Genomic DNA, 22,762 nt, shown 5'->3' with positions numbered 1-22,762 from the left:
AATCAATCAATCAATCAATCTATCTATCCATCTGTTTATCAATCTTCACTGTCATTTGATCAATTGATCCTGTCATACTGATTCGGTCAATCGTGACGATAATGATGTTTTTGTTTTGATTGTGTATCCAAATATTTAAACATTATTTATTAATGGCCGTTTTGTTTTTGTTTGAAAAAGAAAAACATTTTTTTTTTGATCAATTACAGCTTTATTCACAGAGCAACAACAGGTGATTACAGGTGAAGATGAAAAACACACACACACACAACGAATTAATTATACATGATGATGCCAGTGAGATATGAAATGGCACGTGTACCGACAATCAATGAAAATAATCATCTTGTGTCCTAAATTCACACAGAATCACTGTATTTGTTAGGTCATCATTTTGATGATGGTGATATTTAATTTTTAAGGAATACATAAACGTTCAAATCAATTATCACAACTTGAACTTTTTATTAATTATCAGTGGCGTAATATAAACTCTTCTTACGTACAAATGAACGGATAAAACTTGTGGATTTATTTATGGTAAGTGTGAATGATGTGAATGTTTTTTTTTCATTTTGCTTGACCGAGTGTTTGTTTGAAATTTTTTTTTTTATTTTCATTTTCCAACGACAAATCATCATCGGATTGAAATCTTTGATTTGTGATCCATGATTTATTGTTGTTGTTGTTGTGGAAAAAAAAACATCGATAAAAATATCCACGAAATAAAATACAAGAAAAAAAAACCATCCCGAAATAAAACGATGACAATCCATTGGCCAGTTTTTTTTGTGATATCCACACTGACACACACGGGCACACACACAAACACACACACACTCATCAACATTGCACCAGGTAATTGTATCCGATATATACAAGGATTATGTCACCATCACCACCACCACCACCACAATCACAATGATGTCATCATCATCATCATCATGTACTTTTCATTTCATTTTCATTTTGATTTTTTTTTACCATTCAAATAGTTTTGTCAGATTATTATTATTTTTTTTCATGCAAAACTGAAAAATTATGACTTCCTTATCGTACATCGATGTACTCAAGTGCTGCTGCTGCTGTTGCTGCTTCAGTGGCAAGAAACATTAACGATGATGATGATGACGATGATAATCATCATCATTTTAAATATGTGAAACGAAAAAAAATATGCAAATTTTAATTCATTTTTTTTCTTCTTCATCATTAAAATTATTATTAACCCGGAATTTTCCATTTTACCTCTTTTTATCATCATCATGGTGATTATTGATCATTGAAACAATCAATAAATGTAATAGTTATCGTGATATGACAATTGGTCGTTATCATTATCTTCTATGTTTGTTTTAATTTCCATATATTACTTGAAGCGAATTTTTTTTTACTGAGAAAATAAAAAAAAAAGATTGTCACATCATATCATTATGTGATATGTTTGTGTGTGTGTGTGTGTGTGTGTTTGTTCCACCGATCTCAAATCGGTAAATATGGAAATTTGGAAAAATCTGCAAAATTGTAAAATAAAAATGTAAATCACCGACATATCGGTAATTCGCTATAACGTTGTTAGCTACGCATGTACAGAAAAAAAACAAACAAACAAACAAACGGTAAGTAAAAAAAAAGAGATAATTATCTTAATCATCACCATTTGAATGGAATAATTATCCATTTTTTTTCGTTTGTTTGTTTGTTTGTTTGTTCATTTATTACTTCTTTTTTCTACCATCGATCGATTGATGAAAAGTGACAATTTCAGACGATTGATTGAAACAATTGATTAGTCGTCGTTGTTGTTTTTGTTTTTGTTGTTTGTTTATTGTCAATTCGGCATTTTCATTCCAGGAAGAGATTTATTTGATTTTGTCCAAACACACACACACACACAGCCAGAGAGAGAGAGAAATGGCAATATTCTAATTGGTTTCATCGATGTATTTCATATGCAATATATCGATGAATATTATTATTTATAAATTTTTTTCCTGTTTTGTTTTTTTTTCATTTTAACTACGACAACAACAACAATAATTATGATATGGCGACAAAAATTGATTTTGGATTTGGGTTTGTTTGTTTGTTTTTTTTTTTTTTTTTTTTTTGCTACACAATCTCATATTTCTACCCGAATGTCATAGAACAAAAGAAAATCGTACTATTTAAACGTTACCGTATTTTTTTTTTTTTTTGTTCATCATATAATAATGTAATCAGCCGGTATTAGAAAATGAAAAAAAATGAGGAAAAAGGAAGTTTCACACACACACACACACAAAAAAAATCATATGGATCGATTATGGATAAATATACAGGCTATCGATTGATCGATATTTAAGAAAAAAAAAACAATGTTTATTCGAAACAAAAAGATTCCGGAAATTACCTGTTGTTGTTGTTGTTGTTGATACCGAAAATATTTAGTTCAGACAAATTTTTTTTCTTCTTTTGTTTATGGTATATTTTTTTTTTTTTTTTTTTTGCTACACATCGGAAACCTACAACAACAACAACAACAACAACAGAAAAAAATATGGAAATGAACAAAAGGGTGAACACCACAACAACCACAACAACAACAACAACAACAGCCACAGCCACAGCAACAGCGACAACAACAATCGATCACTCGAATGAGAGAAAAAAAAAAGTTCCTTGTCCGATTGTTTGTGTGCCGTATACTTTTATCGATTTTCACTTTCAAACAAACAAACAAACAGACAGAAATGTAATCAATTTTCAGCTGTCATTCATTCATTCCTTTTTTTCTTATTCATAATCATTATATAACAATGACTAAATATTATCTAATTTCAAATTTAGAGGGAAAAAAACAAAACCAGAACAGAACAAAATACAAATACATCATACAGTGATGGTCAAATGTAGATTGATTGATTGATTGTGATTGATTAAATGGACACCCGACAGACCGATTGTTAGTCGTTTTTTTTTCAAGAAGAAACCTGACACGCCGGATGTTTTTTCTCTCACACATACAGAGATTTATATTTGAATTAAATGTTCAAATGTTTCTGGATCATATTTTTGAATCAGGATCTGTTGTTGTTGTTGTTGTTGTTTTTTTTTTTATTATTTAACAACAACTTGATGGATGATTTAAATAGATGAAACTTTTGTTGTTGTTAAATACAAATGAAAAAAAAATGAGATTAGACTACCCTTTTTGATATGTAACAACGACAATAACGTAAGTGTTCAATTTATTTATGCTTTGTCTGCATGCATGTGTAAGTGTGTGTGTGTGTGTTTGTGTTCTAATTTTAGATCCATTACAGACAAACGTTGGCCATAAATTTCAAGCTTTTTTTTTTTTTTTTTTTTGATTTTGTTTAATATTCAGGTAACCGGCGGTGAGCATAGGGAAAAAAAACCCGAATGAATGAATGGCCAAAAAAAAAAAAAAAAAACACCGGCAGTTTGAATTATGTGTAGCCACCAATGACCTCTTGTGTTCAATAATGACAACAGCAGCAGCTCCCTTCTCATTCTTCTCGATTTATGTTTCCTAAGCGCACACACCAATAATCGATCGATCGATCGATTCATTTTCCAATACATTCATTCATTCATTCTCAGGCCAAAAAATTTATTGAATTTTTATCGATCACACACATTTTTTTTCATTCAAAAATCAGATTATTATCATTCAATTGAAAACAATTTATTTTTTCACGTTTTGATGGGAAAAATTTCACTTTTTTTACAATTTTTTTTTGTGCAGTCAATTTAAAACCTAAACAACAACAACAACAACAACAGCAAAATATTATCATATCCAATCGACTACGCTATAGCTGCTCAAGCTTGCTGCGCATCTTTTAATGTCCGTAAAAATAATAAGTATATGCATGAAAGGAGAAGTAGAAAAAAAATGATTTTTTTTCTCGCTCCAGATTTGTTATGTCGATGTCGATGTCGATGATGCTTGTAAAAATATCTTTTTTTTTCGCTCATCATCATCATCATGATGATGATTTTTTTTTCGCTTTTATTTTCGAAAATCTACAAGTGGGCAATTTTGGATTTTTTTTTCATCATAAAAAAAACATGATCTCTTTCATTAATTGCCGATGGATAATCACCACCATCATCATCATCATCAACAACAACATCGATACTATCGATAATGTTAATCGTGATCATATCGATATATCCATAAGAAAAAAAAACATATATTTGTTAATTGTCCATTTCATTTGCTGTCAGATCTGATTTTATTTCATCAAAAAAAAAAAAAAAAAAAAAAAAAAAAATTTTTGTTTTTTTTTCTGTTGAAATACATCAAATTGATGATGATTATCGGGTATCGATGATGATGATGATAATAAATAAATGGTATAGATATAAAAAGGAACAACAACAAAAAAAATCATTGAACATCCTTGAGCGAAATCAAAAATTTTTTTTCCATTCATAAAATTTGTTACTTAAAATATCATAATGAATGAATGAATGGGTGGTGGTGGTGGTGGTGGTCACTCTCGCTTTTTTTCTTGCTGTTTTTGATCTAAATTTTTCTTTTTTCTGTTTGTTTATTCGTCTGTCTATGTGTGTGTGAATTGTTTCAATGATTTTGCCTGACACAATACAACGACAAAACAAATGAATTGCAAAAAAAATAACAACAGCAGAAAACAATCTGTGTTTGTTACATACAAATAATCGAAACAATGAATGGAACAGAAACTTATTCTTTTTTCAACAACAACAACCAAAAACAACCTGTTGAATGTTTTTTTTTCTACTTGTTGATTCATTCAACATTTTTCTTTTCTATTTAAATTTCTTTCATTTTGTTTGTTTAAATCTTGATGATAATAATCATCGTTTGTTTGTTCTGATGATGATGATGCTGATGATGATGATGATGATAATTGAAACCGAGAATAGAAATGAAAAATTTCTTTTTCTTTTTCCTGTCAAATGTTTTCACTTTTGTTTTCTGTATTTCAACAATTATTAAAATCAATATACTAATCAATCAACAATTCGATTGATTTGATTTGATTTGATTTGATTGATGGGCCGAATAAAAAAAAGAAAAAAAATGTCTGGTGATGGTGATGTTGATGGTGGCCAATGAACTCTTCAGGTGTAAACATGAAAAAAAATCACCTGGATTTTTCAAAAAAAAAAAAAAAAAATGATGCTTCGTAACGGTGATGATGACATCAATACACACACTGTCATCTCAAATGTCATCGCTGTCGTCATCATTGATTGAATGAATGAGAATGACACTGTGTTTATATGTGGCCCACACACACACACACACACTCATTTACCATTGGAATTTAATTAAAACAACTGAAAAAAAAATGATTGAAAACATAAAAATTTGACCCACTGATAGTGATATGTGATTTCAATACATTCGTATTTCATCGGTATCAAGATGCCAAATATAGCCAAACAAAAAAAAAAACACACCTGGAGCACATGCACTAATTTTTTTCCGTTTGATATCCACTTATGATGATGATGGCTTAATGAAAGACCAAAGAAAAAACTTTCACTTGTTTGGATCGAATCTCGCTAATTGGTGATGATGACCAATGATATACAATATGTTTGACCTAAATAATTGAAAATTTTTTTTTTATTGTTTTGAAAAACGAAAAATTTTTTTTATCATATCCATGTTCGTGTGTGGCAAAATAATAATAATAATGTGAAATAAAATATCAATTACATCAGGATGTTGACATGAAGATATGAAAATATATTCACAGTGTTTTGTGAATATTTTTCTTTTTCTTCTTTTTTTTCTGCCGATCAATTTGTTACAAAAAAAAACAACAACAACAACAAATGGTCATCAATGACGACCACCATCATTGATACATTCATCATCCGTTGTTTCCTTTTTATTTCGTCAATAAATCTGGATTTTGTCATTTTGTCATTTTGTTTTGTTCTTTCTACCGGTATATAGATTTTTTATCTTCGTATAAAAAATGACCGGATCCGATTTTTTTTTCTATTCATTTTCATTGAAAAAAATGTTGCTTTCTCTTTCATTCAGTAATGATTTTACCGGACAACAAAAAAAAATGAAAAATGAAAAATGATCTACAAATGGAATGTTTGCTTGTTTGTATCGTCTATCGTGTATCTATTTATCCATTTTTTTTTCTTCTTCTTTTCTTTTCAAATCTATCATGTCCATGTTTTGTCGTTGTTCATTTATTCATTGAAATAACCGAATACCACACACACACACAAACACACCAAATATGACCAAAAATGAGAAAGAAAAAAAATTGAATAAAAGAGCCAGAGATGATATAAGAAGTCATTCAACTTATACTTTATATATGAAGAGAGTTTGTTTTTTTTTGCTGATTTGATTTCGGTCAAATTACCCGAATTTTTTTTTTTACAACCAAAACAACAACAACAACAACAACAGGTCTATTGTATGTGTGTGTGTGTGTGTGTGTGTGTGTGTGTGTGTGTGTGTGTCAAAAGTCGAGATAGAAATGGAGAGAGAAATGGTCACAACGGAATTTTTTTTTATTATTATTGCGAAAAGAGACGAATAAATGAAAAAAAAGAGAGAAAAAAAAGAGGCAAAAAGGGAGTGATAACACATGATGAAAAAATGAATTCATCACACACAGACACAGAAACATACATTTTTTTCATTCATTCATTCAAAAACAAAATTTTAACGGTGCAAGCTGTGTGTATTGTGTATTTTGTGTGTTGTGTTGTTTTTCGCTCGATTCATTCATTCATTCAATTCAATTCGATCAATCGACAAGCATCAAGCTAACCAAAGTGTAACAAAAAAAAAAGTTTTTTTTTTAAAAATTTCGTCCGTGTGCGTGTGCGTGTTTGTTTTGACGAAAACAAATCAAAAAAAAAAAAAAAAAAAAAAAATTTTTTTTTCGCACACAACAAAATTCGATCCATTTTTTTTTCTTGATTTGTTTCAATTTTTTGTTTTCAACCAAATTTTTCACAAGTTTGTATTTCATTTTTCTGGTGTGTGTGTGTGTTCAGTGTATTTCCGGTGTTAATATTTTTTTTTCATTACCGGATTCTTTTTTTTCTGATGTGAAATAAATGTGACCGATGATTATTATTATTGTGTCAATTTGAATGTTTTGTTTCATTTTCAATTTTTGTTTTTGATTTTTCATTTTTCATTATTATTGTTCATTTCAAATTAAAAAAAAGCAAATCAAATGTGTAGGTGTGTATGGTGTTGAATATACGAAGCAACAACAACAACAACGACAACAACAACAAATTATCGACAATTTATCATTGAAAATCTGGTTTGTATTCATTTTTTTTTTTTTTTTGGTGTTGATATCATCATCATGAGAATCCTGGTGCTTGCACTGGTGTATCTGGTGTGTGTGTGTGTGATAATTGGATGTAATATACTAAACGATCGATTTTTTTTTTCACTGATCTAAATTCAATGCAAAACACAAACAAAAAGGGACGAAGACTATATCATTCAGTTTTTTTTTTGTGTTTTTGTTTTGTCTAAATCATCATCATCATCATCATCATAATGGTTAAAAAAATTAGATCTAGGATAATAATGATAACGATGATGATGATGATGATGATGGACATTGATATGTAATAATGAGAGAATAGAATAGAATCATCATCATATTATTTTTTCATATTTTCAGCTACAACAACTAGGACACATTCAAACAAACAAACAAACAAACAAATATAAACAATACAAATTGTCGGTCATTACCAATCGTTTGATGGACATAACAACAACAAGAGCTGTACACACCAATCTAGCCAGCATTAAAATGGGTGCAAAAAAAAGAAGAGAATAGAGACGGTATAATTTTTTTTGTTTGTTTTCTTTTTCATTTATTTTTCTCATTATTATTGTTATTATTACCACCATTGTTGTTCCAAATGTTGACCGGTCATTATCATTTGTTATTTGTTATATATATGGAATAAATGAATGACCTATACATTTCACAGAAACATAAAGTAAAACAAATGGCAATGGATCTGAATTTATAAAAAAATTCATTTTCCATTCCGTGTTTGTTTATATCGAACAAAAAAAACACCAGACTTGTGAATCATATGAATGAATGAATGAATGAATTGAACAAAAAATGTTTCCGAACAATAAATTTTTTTTTTTTGTTTTACCAGTCAAAAATCAATTAAATTGCTTCGCAATTTCCGTTAAGTGGTTGGTCGTTCTTTTTTTTTTGAATGAAAAATTCACATAAAAAAAAAGTTTTCCAAATCTTCAAGTGACCGATTTTCAAAAAAAAAAAAAAAAAAAAAAAAAAAAAATTACATCCACACACACACATTCACCTGGTTTTATGAGTTCAATTTTAGAAGAAAAAAAAAACAACTTTCACTAATTTTTTTTTTTACTTTTTTCATTTGTCTCCCCATTTTGGACATTGTGAATGGTCATGATGTTTATATATCTCTCTGTGTGTGTGCATGCTACTTACGCAGAAAAAGATTTTATCGTTCGGATCCAGAATCAAAACAACAACAAAGCCAACCTGAAATTCAAAAAAAAAAAAAATGAATAAATTTGGCAACAACAACAGATTATCAAGGCCATCATTATGGTCGCTATTGATGGTGATGGTGGCTGTAACAAATATTTTATCATTTGTAATGGCTAGTGGTGGTTCGTATGGTGGTGGTGGTGGAGGTTATCATGAACCACCTATAGTAAAAGTTATACATAAAACCGTACATATACCAAAAGCAGTACCGGTACCAAAAGTGATACATGTGCCTAAAATGGTACCCGTACCAAAAACTGTTGCTGTACCACATCCAGTATATGTACCGGTAAAAGTACCAATATATAAAACAATAAAAAAAGTAATACCAATACCGAAAACGATACCGGTACCAAAACCAGTGCCGGTTCCTGTACCGAAACCAGTACCAGTACCAGTGCCGATAATAAAACATCAACCATATCCAGTATATAAAACAGTGACCATTGCAAAACCATATCGGGTTCCATATCCAGTAAAAGTACCGAAATATGTACCATATCCAATACCAAAAGTGGTACATGTACCAAAACCATATCCAGTTCCGGTTAAAGTACCGATTTATAAACAAATTATTATTAAAAAACCAGTTCATATACCAGTACCGTAAGTATAAATTTATTTTTTTTTAAATTATTTAACAAACTAACTAGCCATATCAAAAAAAAAAAAAAAAAAAAAAATTTAAATGACCAACCAAACTAACTAACTAATTAACCAAACAACTAGCCAACCAACCAGCGAACCATTCGAGCAAACAATCAAAATCAAAAACAAAAAAAAATTCTCACAAACCAGGGTCAATTTACCTATTTTGGCAGTTTACCATCATGATCCATTAGCATTAACAAAAAAAAAAAAAAAAAATTCATTGGCATTTATAATGATGATGGTGATCAACAACAACAACAACAAAATTTTTTTTTTTCATATATGATGAATACACACACTTTGAAAATTTCTCCATTTTCAGCGTGTTCACAGTATTGTTTTTGCTGTAGTTGTCGTTGTCGTTGTCGTTTTTTTTCGTCGTTGAAAATTGTCAACATTATAATATGTTTTTGACAATTTCTCCAATTATATCAATGATGTTGTTCACTACTATAAAAAGAAAATATATCACACACACACAGACAAACACATCGATTATTATGCTTAAAAGGGTATCACGCTCTAATAACGAAAAATAAAAAAAAAACGACAACAACAACAGCAGCCATGCTGATATTTATCTGGTGAATGATAGAAAGAAAAAAAAACTTAGCAGAAAATTTCTTGTCTCATCACTCACTCACTCACAAAAATCACATTTCACCTTTGTGTTATCAAGAAACAAAAAAAAAAATTTGATATTTACCATCATTGTCAACGTAGTTAGTTCAATGCTTTTTTTTTGCTTCATTAAACACACACATACACAGTGTGTGTGTGTATGTGTGATATGATCATGATAAACTAAATCATTTGATTGATTGATTGATTGATCGATAGAATTATTACCGTTATGTATATTTTATTTTAATTTCATTTTTTTTCATTTCTTTTTTCCAACAAAACAACAGTGTTTATATTAAAAAGAAACCAGTATATCACCCACCATCATATGCATATGATGAATATGCTAAAGCAGCTGCTGCATCAAATCTACATGAAGCTAAGGTATTACCACCACAACAACAACAACAACAACAACAACAATCACAACCACAACCATCGCATTCACATGAATCTGGAAATGTACAACAATTAATGATGATAACGAGAAATAATGGTGAACAGAATAGTTATTCGGCTAATCTAAATCAACAACAACAACAACAACAGCAACAGCAACAACAATATTATCATTTACAGCAACAACAACAACAACAACTACAACAACAATATGATCAACATCAGGCGCAGCCATCAGAAAATAGTCAAACAACAATATCAATGATTAATTATTATCCACATCATTATCAACAACAGCCACAACAACATACATATTATTTACAGCCAAAATTAATGTATCATTATCATCAACAACAACAACAACAACAAGCTCAACATCAACAACAACAACAACCATATCCGGTTGCCTATTATCAACCACAACAACAACAACAACAACAACCACAACAACAGCAGCAGCAATACCAAAATACATATTCATCATCATCAATGATCAATATTGTTGATCAACAACAACAACAACAGCAGCCACCACAACCGACATCATCTGCAATTAATAATGATTTAATTATGAATCAAGATGATGATCAAGAAACATCAAATATGGAACCACAAATATCGAATCATTTAATGAATGATAATAATAATAACGATAATGGTGATGTTGATCGATCATCATCGTCAATGAAAACGGAATAAATGAAAAAAAGGGAACGCCCATATTAATAGTACTGTGTACAACACAACATAATTACAATGTTAATATAATAAAAAGGAAAAAAAATGCAAAAAGGTGAAGCCCACTTTTGTGTACGTGTTACAGGCACGTGCAACACGTATTTGATCGAATGATGTGGATTGTGGAACCCAAATATTTGTTTTCGGGCTCATTGTCATCATTATCATCATCATCATTTCTAATCACAATTGTTTGTTTGTTTTTTTGCCATCGATTTTTTTTTCTTTCTTTCAAATTCTCATCTTTTTATCATCATTTTTCATTGATCATCATCATCATCATCATCATACTCATCATAAACATCTCTCTCTCACACACACCCACACCCACACACACACGAATAAAGTCGTATTTTTTTTAAATTTTTTCCAAAATTAGGATCCAAAACAATTGATTGGCAAAAAAAATTAAAAAATTATTTCATTAATTCTAATACCACTACTACTTATTGTAAAGCGGAAAATTTTTCATTCAAATTCTGTGTTCCATTTGACTACAAATATCAATAACTTGATGTATTTGAATTATTCAATTTATTTTTTGTTTCACATGAATGTAGAATAATTTTGCAAAAAAAAAAAAATTTTTTCCATTTCCAACAAACAGAATTTTTTTTTTCGTTTACCCAAAACCAACTTTTCGAGCTTACCATTTACATGATATACATGATAATGATGATGATGATGGTGGATATCAATCACATCAGCTGCTCGAATTTTATCCAGAAATTATCTATTTTCATTTTAATTTTAGATTTTAAATTTTTAATATTTTTGTAAAATTTAATTTCAATGTTTTTTTTTATTTCTTTCTTATTTAATATATTAAATGATTTGATTCTTGCTCGTTCGTGTTTGGCCGTGTTTGTTCACTAATTCTTGTTTGCGTTGCTTTGAGAATATTCCAGTCTTTTTTTCTGTTTTTCTCATATAAAAATTTAGTTGTTTTTTTTTGTGTATGCGTGGGAATATATGACCGATGTTGGTCAATCGGTCAATGGCTACTTGGCTATATTCACAACAATGGTTGTTTTGGGTTGTTTTTTTTTTTGGCCAATAAATCACCCAAACAACCAGCAGCAGTAGTAGTAAATTGTTTACGTCGTTTTTTTTCAATGAAATGATAAATGAATTAAAATTAATGGCAAAACAACAACAACAACAACATTGACATCGATACCGAAAACAAAACAAAAAAAAAAACTTGAATCTCATTGTGTATGTGTAAATATAAAGATAAATTGAACCAGTTGTAATTTTTTTTATTATTATTATTATTCGTCTGACATATAAATATAGACTGTTGGCCATCCAATTAGGAATCGATAAAATTGATGCAATTGATTTATTGATTGATCAATAAAATATTAAATAGTATCACATTACACAAATACATTACATCATCATCATCATCATCATCATTTTTGTCGAACAATAAAAATTTCTATATTCCGGTCATTGGTTGATGTTGGTTGACCAACAAGAGAGAGAGAGAGAGAAAGAGAGAAAGAGAAAAAAAACACTTTCCAATTCGTGACTATTAATACCTACACATCTAAATCATTCATTCATCATTTTTCATTCAATCTATAGTCAAAATATAATCACAAATAAGACATACAACAACAACAACAACAACAACAACCTACAACGTAATAATAATATGGTGTTGACGACCATTTTAACATTGGTTGGTGAAAAATGCTTAAGATTAGTGGATCATCGTCAAATGGCTCATTCTCCATTTTCATGATGATGATGATTACATCCGATTAACATTTAAAAATGGAAAGCAGTAACAGAAAAAAAAGGGAAACTGCTGCTGCTGCTGATGCTGATGCTGCTTGTTGGCATCTTTTAGTGTCTATCTATCTCTCTTCACTCTTATTTTATCATGAAAATAATAAACAACAACAACAACCAGTATTTAGTTTTGAACGAAATGAATCATTCATGCACACAAACACACACAGGGCTATGAAATATTTTTAGAATACCACTAATTCTCCTTTATTTCTTCTGAATTTATAAATTGAATGGCTAACCATCATCATCATCATCATGATGATGATGATGATCGGACATTCCACACACACACACACACACACACACAAAAAACATGGTTAAACATCATCATCATCAAATGGCTATTTTACCATTCAAAACATACACTATATATTTCTATATAAATACAGACTGATTACTGAAATTGAAAAGAAAAAGAGAAAACAAAAAAAAAATTGGATGATAAATAAAAAAAAAAAAAAAATACAGGCTTGTCTTTTATAAGCTTTTTTTGCATCGAAAAAAAAACTAAAACTAAAACCAAAACCAAAACTTTCTCTACCGGATGTTATATTTTGGCTGTTTGTCCATATTTTCTCTTGTAATAAAAAAATTCTTTGTCATCAAATTTCATCATTCGAAATCGGATATTCAATTGTCAAATGCTTATGATGGATGTTGGTGAAATTATTCAGCCTCTCTAATATATCATCATTCAATTCATCATTTTTAAAGTTTTTTTTTTCGTTGCGAAAAGCGGGTTGGCCACGAATTCATCATACACACACACACAATGATAATATTGCCGTGATTGATAATAAAGACATCAAACAATAACAACTATTGATCGATTGATCAATCTCAACACATATTCTTTGCATATTTCAGTCAATTCATCCATCCATCCATATTATTATTATTGACTGATTGAAATGAATGAAAAAAAATGTGTGTTTTTTTTCTCGTGAATGAATGAAAAAACCGCTGGTGGAAAAAAATGGCATTTCATTTTGATTTGAAATCCAATCAAATCGAATCGATCAAAAAAAAAAAAAAATGAAAAGAAAAAAAAAGATTATGATGATCAGATCACTACGAATATCCTACATTTATTCATTTACAATTACATTTGATGATTGAGATGTTTTGCCATCACAATGTTTTCATTTTTTTTTTTTTTCAAAAAAAAAAAAAAATGTCTAAATATGGTTCACAAAGCTAGTGGTTATCATGTACCAAATGTACAACTGTAGTAGGATATTAATAAAACCAAAAAATAAAGAAAGGGAAATCGCCATACATACACACACACACATCCAGAGAAAGAAAGAGAGAGAGAACACAAACGAATCGATTATATTTTGGATATATAAATCAGGATCAGAAAAAAAACCAGATTATTATTATTATTATTATGATTTTTTTTAGAACAATTGATCGATCGATTGATCGATTGATGATGATTATCGATACAAATATGGTCATCATCATCATCATCATCAAATCAAATCATTTTCTTCATTTGAACAAAATCTTACAATGGATGTGCCGTGTGTGTGTGTGTGTGTGTATGTGTGTGTGTACATAGGATCATCATCTTGATGATGAAGATAAAGATGATGATCGATTGTATTGATATAAAAACAAAAGAAACAACAACAATAATGATAACTAGAAGAAAAAAAAAACAAAACAAAATAATGACAGATAGGATTCTGAAAAATAAAACCAAAACCAAAAAACAAATCGATTGATCGATAACAATGTATTTTCAGAATTGTTGCTGCTGTTTGTGTTGATCTGTTGGTTTGGTTTTATCACTTGCTTGTTTTCTATATTTTTTTTTCTGTTGCTGGCTAAGCAAGTTGTTGCCGTTGTTGTTGTTGTTGTTGTCGGTGGTGAAAAAAGTCGATTGTTTCCACCATCAATCTGAGTGTGTGTGTGTGTGTGCGTGTGTGTGTGTGTGTGTTGATCAAATGGATTGGATGAAAAAAAATTTTTTCTTTTAAACGAAGAAGAAAAAAAATTTCAGCCAAATTGATGATCAACAACAAAATAAAATGAAATGAAAAAAAAAACTCAAAGTGATTATTTGATTTGATCTAAATTTAGTTTTTTTTTCTGAAAAGAAAAAAAAGAAGTTTACTTTACTATGTCTATGTCGAAGTTTGTGTCCAAGTGTGTGTGTGTGTGTGTGTGTGTATGTGTGCGATTTCTATCAATTGAACCAAATTAAAAGTCTGAATGATTGTGCGTGTGTGTGTGTGTGTGTGTGTGTGTGTGTGTGAAGATAAAGTTATTATTGGTTTAAAAAAAAAAATTCAATCCGATGATGATGGTGTTTTTTTTTCTAATGAAAAATAAAAAATGTATTGATCAATGAAGAAATGGAGAAAAAATCATCTAATCAAATCTAAAATGGTTGGCCATCAAAACAGAACAAAATAAAATCGAAAAAAAAACCAACCATAATCATTGCTCTTCTTTTGGTCTCATTATACTCGATCGATTTGTGTACTGTGATAATGGTCGTTCATCACCATTTTCATCGTCATCGTCATCGTCATTCATTAACCATACACACACACACACACACACACCGACGATGTAGATAATCATAATTTTAGAACTTGAATTCATTCATTCATTCATAATAATAATGATAATCGACAGAAGAAGAAGATTTTTTTTTTCTTCACTTAAACAAAAATCAGTCAGCGATAAACATTGTTTTTCTATTATAATGATGATGATGATAATGGGTTTGTTTTTGACATTGCTGACTATGATGATGAACAACAATTCAAAAAACAACAGTTTGGCACCCAAAAAAAAAGTAAACAACAGCAACTCTTTTCTTCTTTTTTTTCATTATTTTGCCACATTTTCAATCCATTTTCCAATGTTAAATTGAAACAAAAAAACAGAAATAATCAAAAGCTGAAAACGAATAATAATAAAAACAAAACAAAAAAAATGTGGATCATCATCACTAACTCATTCATTCGAATGATTTGGCTGATTGAATAAAAAATAGAAATGGAAAAGATTCAAGGCAAATTGTACACACACACACACACACACCTTGTTAATGTTTTGGGTGAATGTTATGTTCATTTATTTCTTTTCAATGAATAAAAATGCACCAATATTGTGAATCGACCAAAAAAAAAAAAAAAAAAAAATGCCTCAAAACATTGTATATTTGTACACACACACACACACACACACACACACACAGACAATCATCTTAGGTTTAAATTTTTATTCTTGTTTGATTGGGCGTTAATATTCGACAACCAACAACCAGCAAACAACAAAAAAAAACCATCACCATCAACCAACCGCCAATAAAGTTTTTTCTTTTCTTTTCTTTTCTCATTTTATGATGACCTATCCCTTGTTTTTTTTTATTATTTATTTTCGTCGATATCATCAATCATCGAAATGTTTTTTTTTTCATTTCATTTCGGTTACATTCGATAATTATTTTGTATCGAGTTTTTAGTTAAAGAATATAAGAGATGGAAGAAAAAAAAAACTCAGTAAAACATTCATTTATGTGTGTGTGTGTGTTTAACGGCAAAATTTTATCAATTATTAATCGATCCGTATCTTACACATACACACACCTGTGGATAATCAATAAATTCAAATGAATCATTCATCCATTCATTATCGATGTTAATGATGATGATGATAATAAAATCACACCATTTATTTAAAAAAAACAAAAAAAAAAACAAAGAAACAAAGACAACAACAAAAAAAATCACTCAATCCAATTCTATTCTAATCGATGGCAATCAATTATGTTTGCATTTTGATTCATTACAGATTTATTATTATATATTGGTGGCCAACAACAACAACAAAAAAACAACCAATATCAATCCATTCATCAATCATTTACTATTCGCCATATTCAAGATCAGGACATTATTATTTTTTTTTATTACCTGTCAAAATAATGATAAACAACGAAACAATCACATCAACCAGAAAAAAAATAAATGAATGAATGAATGAATGAACAGTGCTAAATAAAACAAAAGAATTAATGAAAACTTTGAAAAAGGTGAAAAAAAAAGAATCAAATTGTTTGAATAATGAGTCAATGAATGAATGAATGAATGGATGGAAAAAAGGTCAAAAAGATAATTTCCATTGCATTCACTCATTCATTAATTCATTTATTCATTCAATTCATCAAAGAAAAAAAACAATGATAATCTCATGATGATAAAATTTGAAAATGGTGGCTGGCCACCACTACTACCACAACCGCCACGTAATAAATCATAACCTATTGGTTATGATGTTTGTCTGTCTGTCTATTTGATTTATATTCCATCATTTAGACATTTCAAAATATTTTTCAACATTCAATGATTGAAGATAAATTAATTGGAAAACAAAACAAAAAAAAAATCTGCCATTGTTCCGTTCTCCGTCGATAGATGGCGACTCTTGTGCTGTAATTTTTTTTTTCTCACTAAAACCTGTTGAATTTGGCAAAAAAAAAAAAAAAAAATTCACTGATGAAATCATCATGTTTGATATTCACTTTTCTTTCCACTCATAATTCACACAGACACACACACACACATCTTAATACCGATACCGATTCGTATTTACCTTATTTTATCCGATCAAGCATTAGATGATGATGAAATTGGACAGGTAAAGAACCTGTTACTGTGATGTTGATCGGTTTCGTTTAGTTAGCCTGGTTATATATAAAGTAAGCAAAGAAAAAAATGAAAGATAAACTAGACTGGTTTGACCACTACCAGCACCAGGTTTTCATGGATTTCATCATCATGTGTGTGTGTGTGTGTGTTTTTTTTGTAAGTACAGAAAAAAAAATGTTTTCAACCTTTTAAAATAGATAAAAGAGAAGGCCTAGATAATAATTTATTTGAACTATTTTTAGATGGGAAAAAAAATAATTTTTTTTCTGGTTTTCCAAATAACAATGACCTAACACACAAAAACGAACGGTTAGTGAAAAGAAAATTTATTCTCTTTTTTTCTCTTTGGAATTTTTGTAGTTTTTGTTTCTGCCAAATGTCCAATAAATTTATATTCAAATGAAAGTGAATAGAATGAAGGAAAAAAATTTTGAAAATTTGGCCATTTTTTTTCGGTCTGGTGACACATCCATCTTCACTCACTTCTCACCACCACTATTTTCTCTTGTGGTAACCTAACCTAACCAGAAAAAAATGGAAAGGTAAAGAGAAAAGAAGTCATCATCATCATTCATTCATTCATTCGATCGATCGAGACGATTTGTGTTTACCAGATTTTTGGTTTTTGATTTTTGATTTCTTTTTTTTATCAAAATCACATATAATGAAAGAAACAATAATGATGACGTTGACATCGAAATCATTCATTTATGTTGTTGTTGCTGTTCTTCAATTGATTATTGTCGATGTTAATTGCGGATCATCGATGTGGTCAAACGATGATGAACAACCAAATATTTCATTATTAGCTCGTGGATCACAACCAGCAAGATCTGCAAACAATTTTGGACAACAAGGTAAGAATTTTGTTTGAATTCAATCATTCTAATCATTTATTGATTAGATCCACGAATATGGCATTCGATTAGTCCACAATATCAATTATCATCATCATCATCGACAATTCCAAGAATGAAACAACGTATTTTATTTGAACATCAAAACAATGATGATCATGATGTTGCTGAAATAGCCGATTCATCAATAATGAATCTGGCATATCTTTCACGTTCAAAACGATCAGTTCCATCATCTCAACTGCCACCACCGCCAATGATGATGTTACCACCGTTACCACCACCACCGCCGCCGCTTCCGTTTCTTCCGCCGCCACCACCACCACCAGCACCCCAATCATCTCCATCGGCAATAATGCCATATCCATGGATGATGATGATGGGAAATCATCATAGACAATCATCACCACAAATATCGGATAATGTTGCATCAGAATCACAGCAACAACAACAACAACAACAATTACCAGTGGTGGTAGCAGCTACAAATGAAATGGAACGTCGTCGTTATTATCGTCCACCAAAATATCAACAATATCCACGTGCATATAATAATTATGATGATTGTCAATATCATACAATAGTAAATGGTGATTCAGAAATTGTTTTACGAAAATTACTACCAGTACGTTTGGTTGGCCGTACCATACTACGACAATGTATTGAAAAGTAATTGATCAACAATTTTGATTATTGAATTTTCAATAACCTGAAAAATTAATTGATTTTTTTTTCATTTTTACTTTAACCATAGACCAAATTTCAACGATCCACGTTATAAGGTATTGTTGAAAGGAAATCAAAAATCCAGTTTCGGTTCTGTAAGGCTACAAATGGTACAATGAAAAAAAAAAAGAAAAAAAAAATAGATCTCGTTATAATAATTAAACAAAAAAAAAAAACTGTGTAGCTGATCTGTAACATCAAATCATCCAAACTACTTAGCTCCAAAAAGAAACAACAACAACAAAAAAAAAACTCAAAGAGTGCCAAACACAACCATGTGACCGACATTGAAAACCTTGACCCAAATTGAAATTTTCATTTTCATACTAAATTCAAATTAACCAATGGAAAATTGTCATCAATTTTGTAATGCAAAATTTTTTCACTGGCTCAAAATAAAATAAAAAAAATTATTTTTGTGTAGAAAATAGAGAAACAACAAAAAAAAACGGATTTTCCATTTCACATTCCACATCTGATTTCATGGGTTTTTCCGAAATGTTTTTTTTTCTGATGGATCGCTTGATGGATCACAAAAACACTGTGTGTGTGTGTGTGTGTACGTAAGTGTTACTCTTTCGTTGTTGCAATAGGTCATCATCATCATCATCATCAATGATGATCAATGATCAACGATGATGATGATGTAATGAAAGTAAAAAATTACGCGAGAAAATTTCTTGTTCTTCTTCATTATTGAAATTGGTACAAGATCAATTATCGATTGATTGATACGATAAATAACATGATGATGATGATGATGATGATTGTAAAATTGAATTTAATAATTCAATGAAACTAGGCATGAAACCACGTGAAAGAAGAAATAGAAAAAAAACAATTTGAAAAATTGTTTCATTTTTTTTCGCGTGTGTCCAAAATCCAAGTCACGATTATGGTATTTAGATCCACAACAATCAGATGATGATTGGATTTTTTTCCGGGTAGAAAAAAAAAATTTCCAAATTTTTTTTTACTCATCGCTACGGTAACAGCAACAATGTGTTTCAACAAAATTTGTTGCTCATCAACTTTTAAAAACAGCGAAAGTTGTTTTCTTCATTCAATTAATCACCAAAACATAATTGTTGATCATCATTTGATGATGTTCTAGAGCTGTCGATTTGATTTTGATTTTGATTTTTAATCAAATTAATATGATATATATAAGGAAGTGAAATTGGAAAAAAAGAATCCTAATCATTGTAAATGTAATTCTGATGATGGTGATATGTTTGTTTAGTTTTAGATTTATTTCAACAAATTACCATATATCATTGATTATCACTTGGTCAATTTGTTGAATTTGTAATCAAGATTTTTGGCCATCTTAAGCCATGTAGATATAAAAATGTAAATTAAACTGGACGAAAAAATTAAATCGTGGATGAAATTTATTCGTGAAAATGGCGGAAATGTCTACGATTTTTTTTTGCCCGAATATATATATTTTTCGAATGCCAAATTACATTACATTTCAATTCAAATTTGAAATCTGATCGTGACTGACTGGATGACCATTCCCATTCGGAAACAAGCACACATGACCACAAACATTGTCCATACATCGACATTGAAACAATACCAATATCAATGTACCGAAAACTTGGTAACAGCAAACAATAAAGCTGTTTTTTTTTTGTTGACAAAAAAAAACTGAATGAATGATTAATCAAACAAACAAACAAATGACAATATGTGTCCGAACATCGAATCAATCAATCAAACAGAATGAATATAACCTTGGACAAATATCCTCATAGATGATGATGATAATGATGACCGAAAATGAGATCATATTTCAAATAGACAATATTTTTTGTTTGTTCTAAAGAATCAGATCATCAAGTTTGGTCATCTCATGTTGTGATTGCCATTGCGATACCCTGTAGCGTGATTTTGATATTTAAATCATAAAAATTATCAATTACTAACTGAATGATGATTGATTGATGAAAAAAAAATTGAATTAGATTAATGATTTTGAATGTAGAAAAGTAGAGCAAATAAATCATCAAATAGATGGATAAATATATGGCTGACAGGCTTTTTTTTTGGCTATTTAGACATTTAGATGTTATGTTTGGAAAAAAATGAACAGAAAACACCTGTTGAATGAATAAACTTTTTCTGGAAAATCCCAGAAACAACAGCACAACACAAAAGCGAACAAAAGACGGGGGAAATTTTCCAATAAAATGAATCAATTTCGATGAAAAAAAAACAAACAAACCGCAAAACATCTTTATCTCATCTTTGTTTTTCAAGATAACCATGAACTTGGAATTTTTTGTTTCTGATTCTTTTCTTTTTTTTCAAAAAAAATGAACATTTAATCCATTCAATTTATCTCGTTTTCCTTGAATCCTTTTTCGTCGTCGTCGTCGTCGTTGTTGTTGTTGTTGTTCTATATGATGAATAAATTAAAACAACAACAACAACAACAACGAGAACATCATTTCACCAAGTGTGTGTGTGTGTGTATAAAGTGATCAGATTTAATTTTTTTTTATAAATCCAAAAAAATAATAATAACAGAGATAATGGCCAATGGCCAAAAACAACAACAACAACAACAACTATAGCAGCAACAACAAATATAGGCAATGAAAATGAATTTGAATGGGATGTTTGATCCAAATTCAAATATATCAAACATAATCTCATATATACATAGATACATATAGATAGATAGATGGCCTTGACTTTTTTTTAATAATTTATTTCGTGATTTAACTAAATACTGGATGAAACTTTGTTGTTGTTGTTGTCCATTTGGAACCATTTTGATTTGATGAATTTTCAATGGTTTTGCTTCATTCATTCATTCATTCATTCCGTAAATATTGGTACAATATTCGGTACAGGAAATACATTTTCACACACACACACACACACACTCATAAACAAAAAATGAATAAGGAAATCAATTTGTTACAATGTGTGTGTGTGTGTTTTTTTTTATTGTATTCGATGACCACAATAATGAATTGAATGAAACAATCGTTTCCGTTATGTTTTTTTTTATGGATTCGTTCCAAATTTTATATGACAAATGATGTTGATGTTGGTGATGGTTGTTGTCAAGGACACCCGGTAGACAATAATTATTTGGATGGAAATATGAAAATATGAAACAAAAAAAAAATTCAGCACTAATATTTGAATGGGCCAAAAGGCCAACAAATAAACTGACAGACATCACCATCATCATCATCATCACAACCAAGTAGTATCATAGACAAATATAAATGGACATAATCGATTTAAATTGATAATTTTTCATCATCATCATCATCATCATCATCATGGAATAATGGTCATTCATTAATGGACATCATAAAAAACAAAACAACAAACAAACAAACACAGAAGTGAAGATAGAAATTAGATAGCGAAAACAAGAGAGTGAGAGAGAGCAAGAGAGAATGTGTGTGCTTAACATTTCAATGGTGGGAGGGGGAAAAGTCCCAAAAAAAAAACAATGTCAAAAAAAAAGTTTCTGGAACACTGGGAAAATACACACACGCATGCTCATGAAATGCCCACTTTGATATATTGGAATAGTTGATGATGATGATGATGATTGGAATAAAGATGGGCTCTTTCTACTTGTAGCGATTGGTGGTGATGATTTTTTTTTTGTTTTTCTTTTCTCTGTCTTTCGTTTACATCATCGATATATTCAATTTTCTTTTCTTTTCTTCTTTTTTTTTTGTTT

At 29.6% G+C, this 22,762-nt stretch overlaps 2 protein-coding genes across 4 annotated transcripts; both read left to right on the top strand.

Annotated features, from left to right (window-relative positions):
- Nucleotides 1-6,632: 6,632 nt before the first annotated feature.
- LOC124490305 (uncharacterized) lies at nt 6,633-11,827 on the top strand. Of its 3 annotated transcripts, none has more exons than XM_075729828.1 (4): nt 6,633-7,000; nt 7,216-7,316; nt 8,509-9,173; nt 10,130-11,827. In XM_075729828.1, the coding sequence occupies exons 3-4, from the start codon at nt 8,581-8,583 to the stop codon at nt 10,938-10,940; spliced, it is 1,404 nt and encodes a 467-aa protein (XP_075585943.1). In that variant the 5' UTR covers nt 6,633-7,000; nt 7,216-7,316; nt 8,509-8,580; the 3' UTR covers nt 10,941-11,827. The 3 variants fall into 3 exon arrangements, with proteins under 3 accessions (XP_075585943.1, XP_075585942.1, XP_075585941.1); XM_075729827.1 differs by having other exon boundaries at nt 6,685-7,000; nt 7,232-7,316; XM_075729826.1 differs by having other exon boundaries at nt 6,880-7,020.
- A 6,165-nt stretch (nt 11,828-17,992) lies between these two features.
- On the top strand, nt 17,993-19,304 carry LOC124500371 (uncharacterized). The gene is made up of 3 exons (XM_047064437.2): nt 17,993-18,315; nt 18,363-18,984; nt 19,070-19,304. The coding sequence occupies exons 1-3, from the start codon at nt 18,123-18,125 to the stop codon at nt 19,158-19,160; spliced, it is 906 nt and encodes a 301-aa protein (XP_046920393.1). The 5' UTR covers nt 17,993-18,122; the 3' UTR covers nt 19,161-19,304.
- Nucleotides 19,305-22,762: the final 3,458 nt, after the last annotated feature.

Source organism: Dermatophagoides farinae, chromosome 4, assembly GCF_024713945.1.
Source record: "Dermatophagoides farinae isolate YC_2012a chromosome 4, ASM2471394v1, whole genome shotgun sequence".
NCBI classification, from domain to species: Eukaryota; Metazoa; Arthropoda; class Arachnida; order Sarcoptiformes; family Pyroglyphidae; genus Dermatophagoides; species Dermatophagoides farinae.
This window is presented reverse-complemented; position numbering and strand designations above follow the sequence as displayed.

What these genes read in the sequence shown, in the direction of transcription:
- LOC124490305 (XM_075729828.1), top strand. Translation starts at nt 8,581, where the DNA reads ATGAATAAATTTGGCAACAACAACAGATTATCAAGGCCATCATTATGG. An exon ending in CCAGTTCATATACCAGTACC is followed by an intron (nt 9,174 to 10,129) that starts GTAAGTATAAAT and finishes ACAAAACAACAG; the next exon opens with TGTTTATATTAAAAAGAAAC.
- LOC124500371 (XM_047064437.2), top strand. Translation starts at nt 18,123, where the DNA reads ATGAAAGAAACAATAATGATGACGTTGACATCGAAATCATTCATTTAT. An exon ending in AAACAATTTTGGACAACAAG is followed by an intron (nt 18,316 to 18,362) that starts GTAAGAATTTTG and finishes TTTATTGATTAG; the next exon opens with ATCCACGAATATGGCATTCG. An exon ending in CTACGACAATGTATTGAAAA is followed by an intron (nt 18,985 to 19,069) that starts GTAATTGATCAA and finishes CTTTAACCATAG; the next exon opens with ACCAAATTTCAACGATCCAC.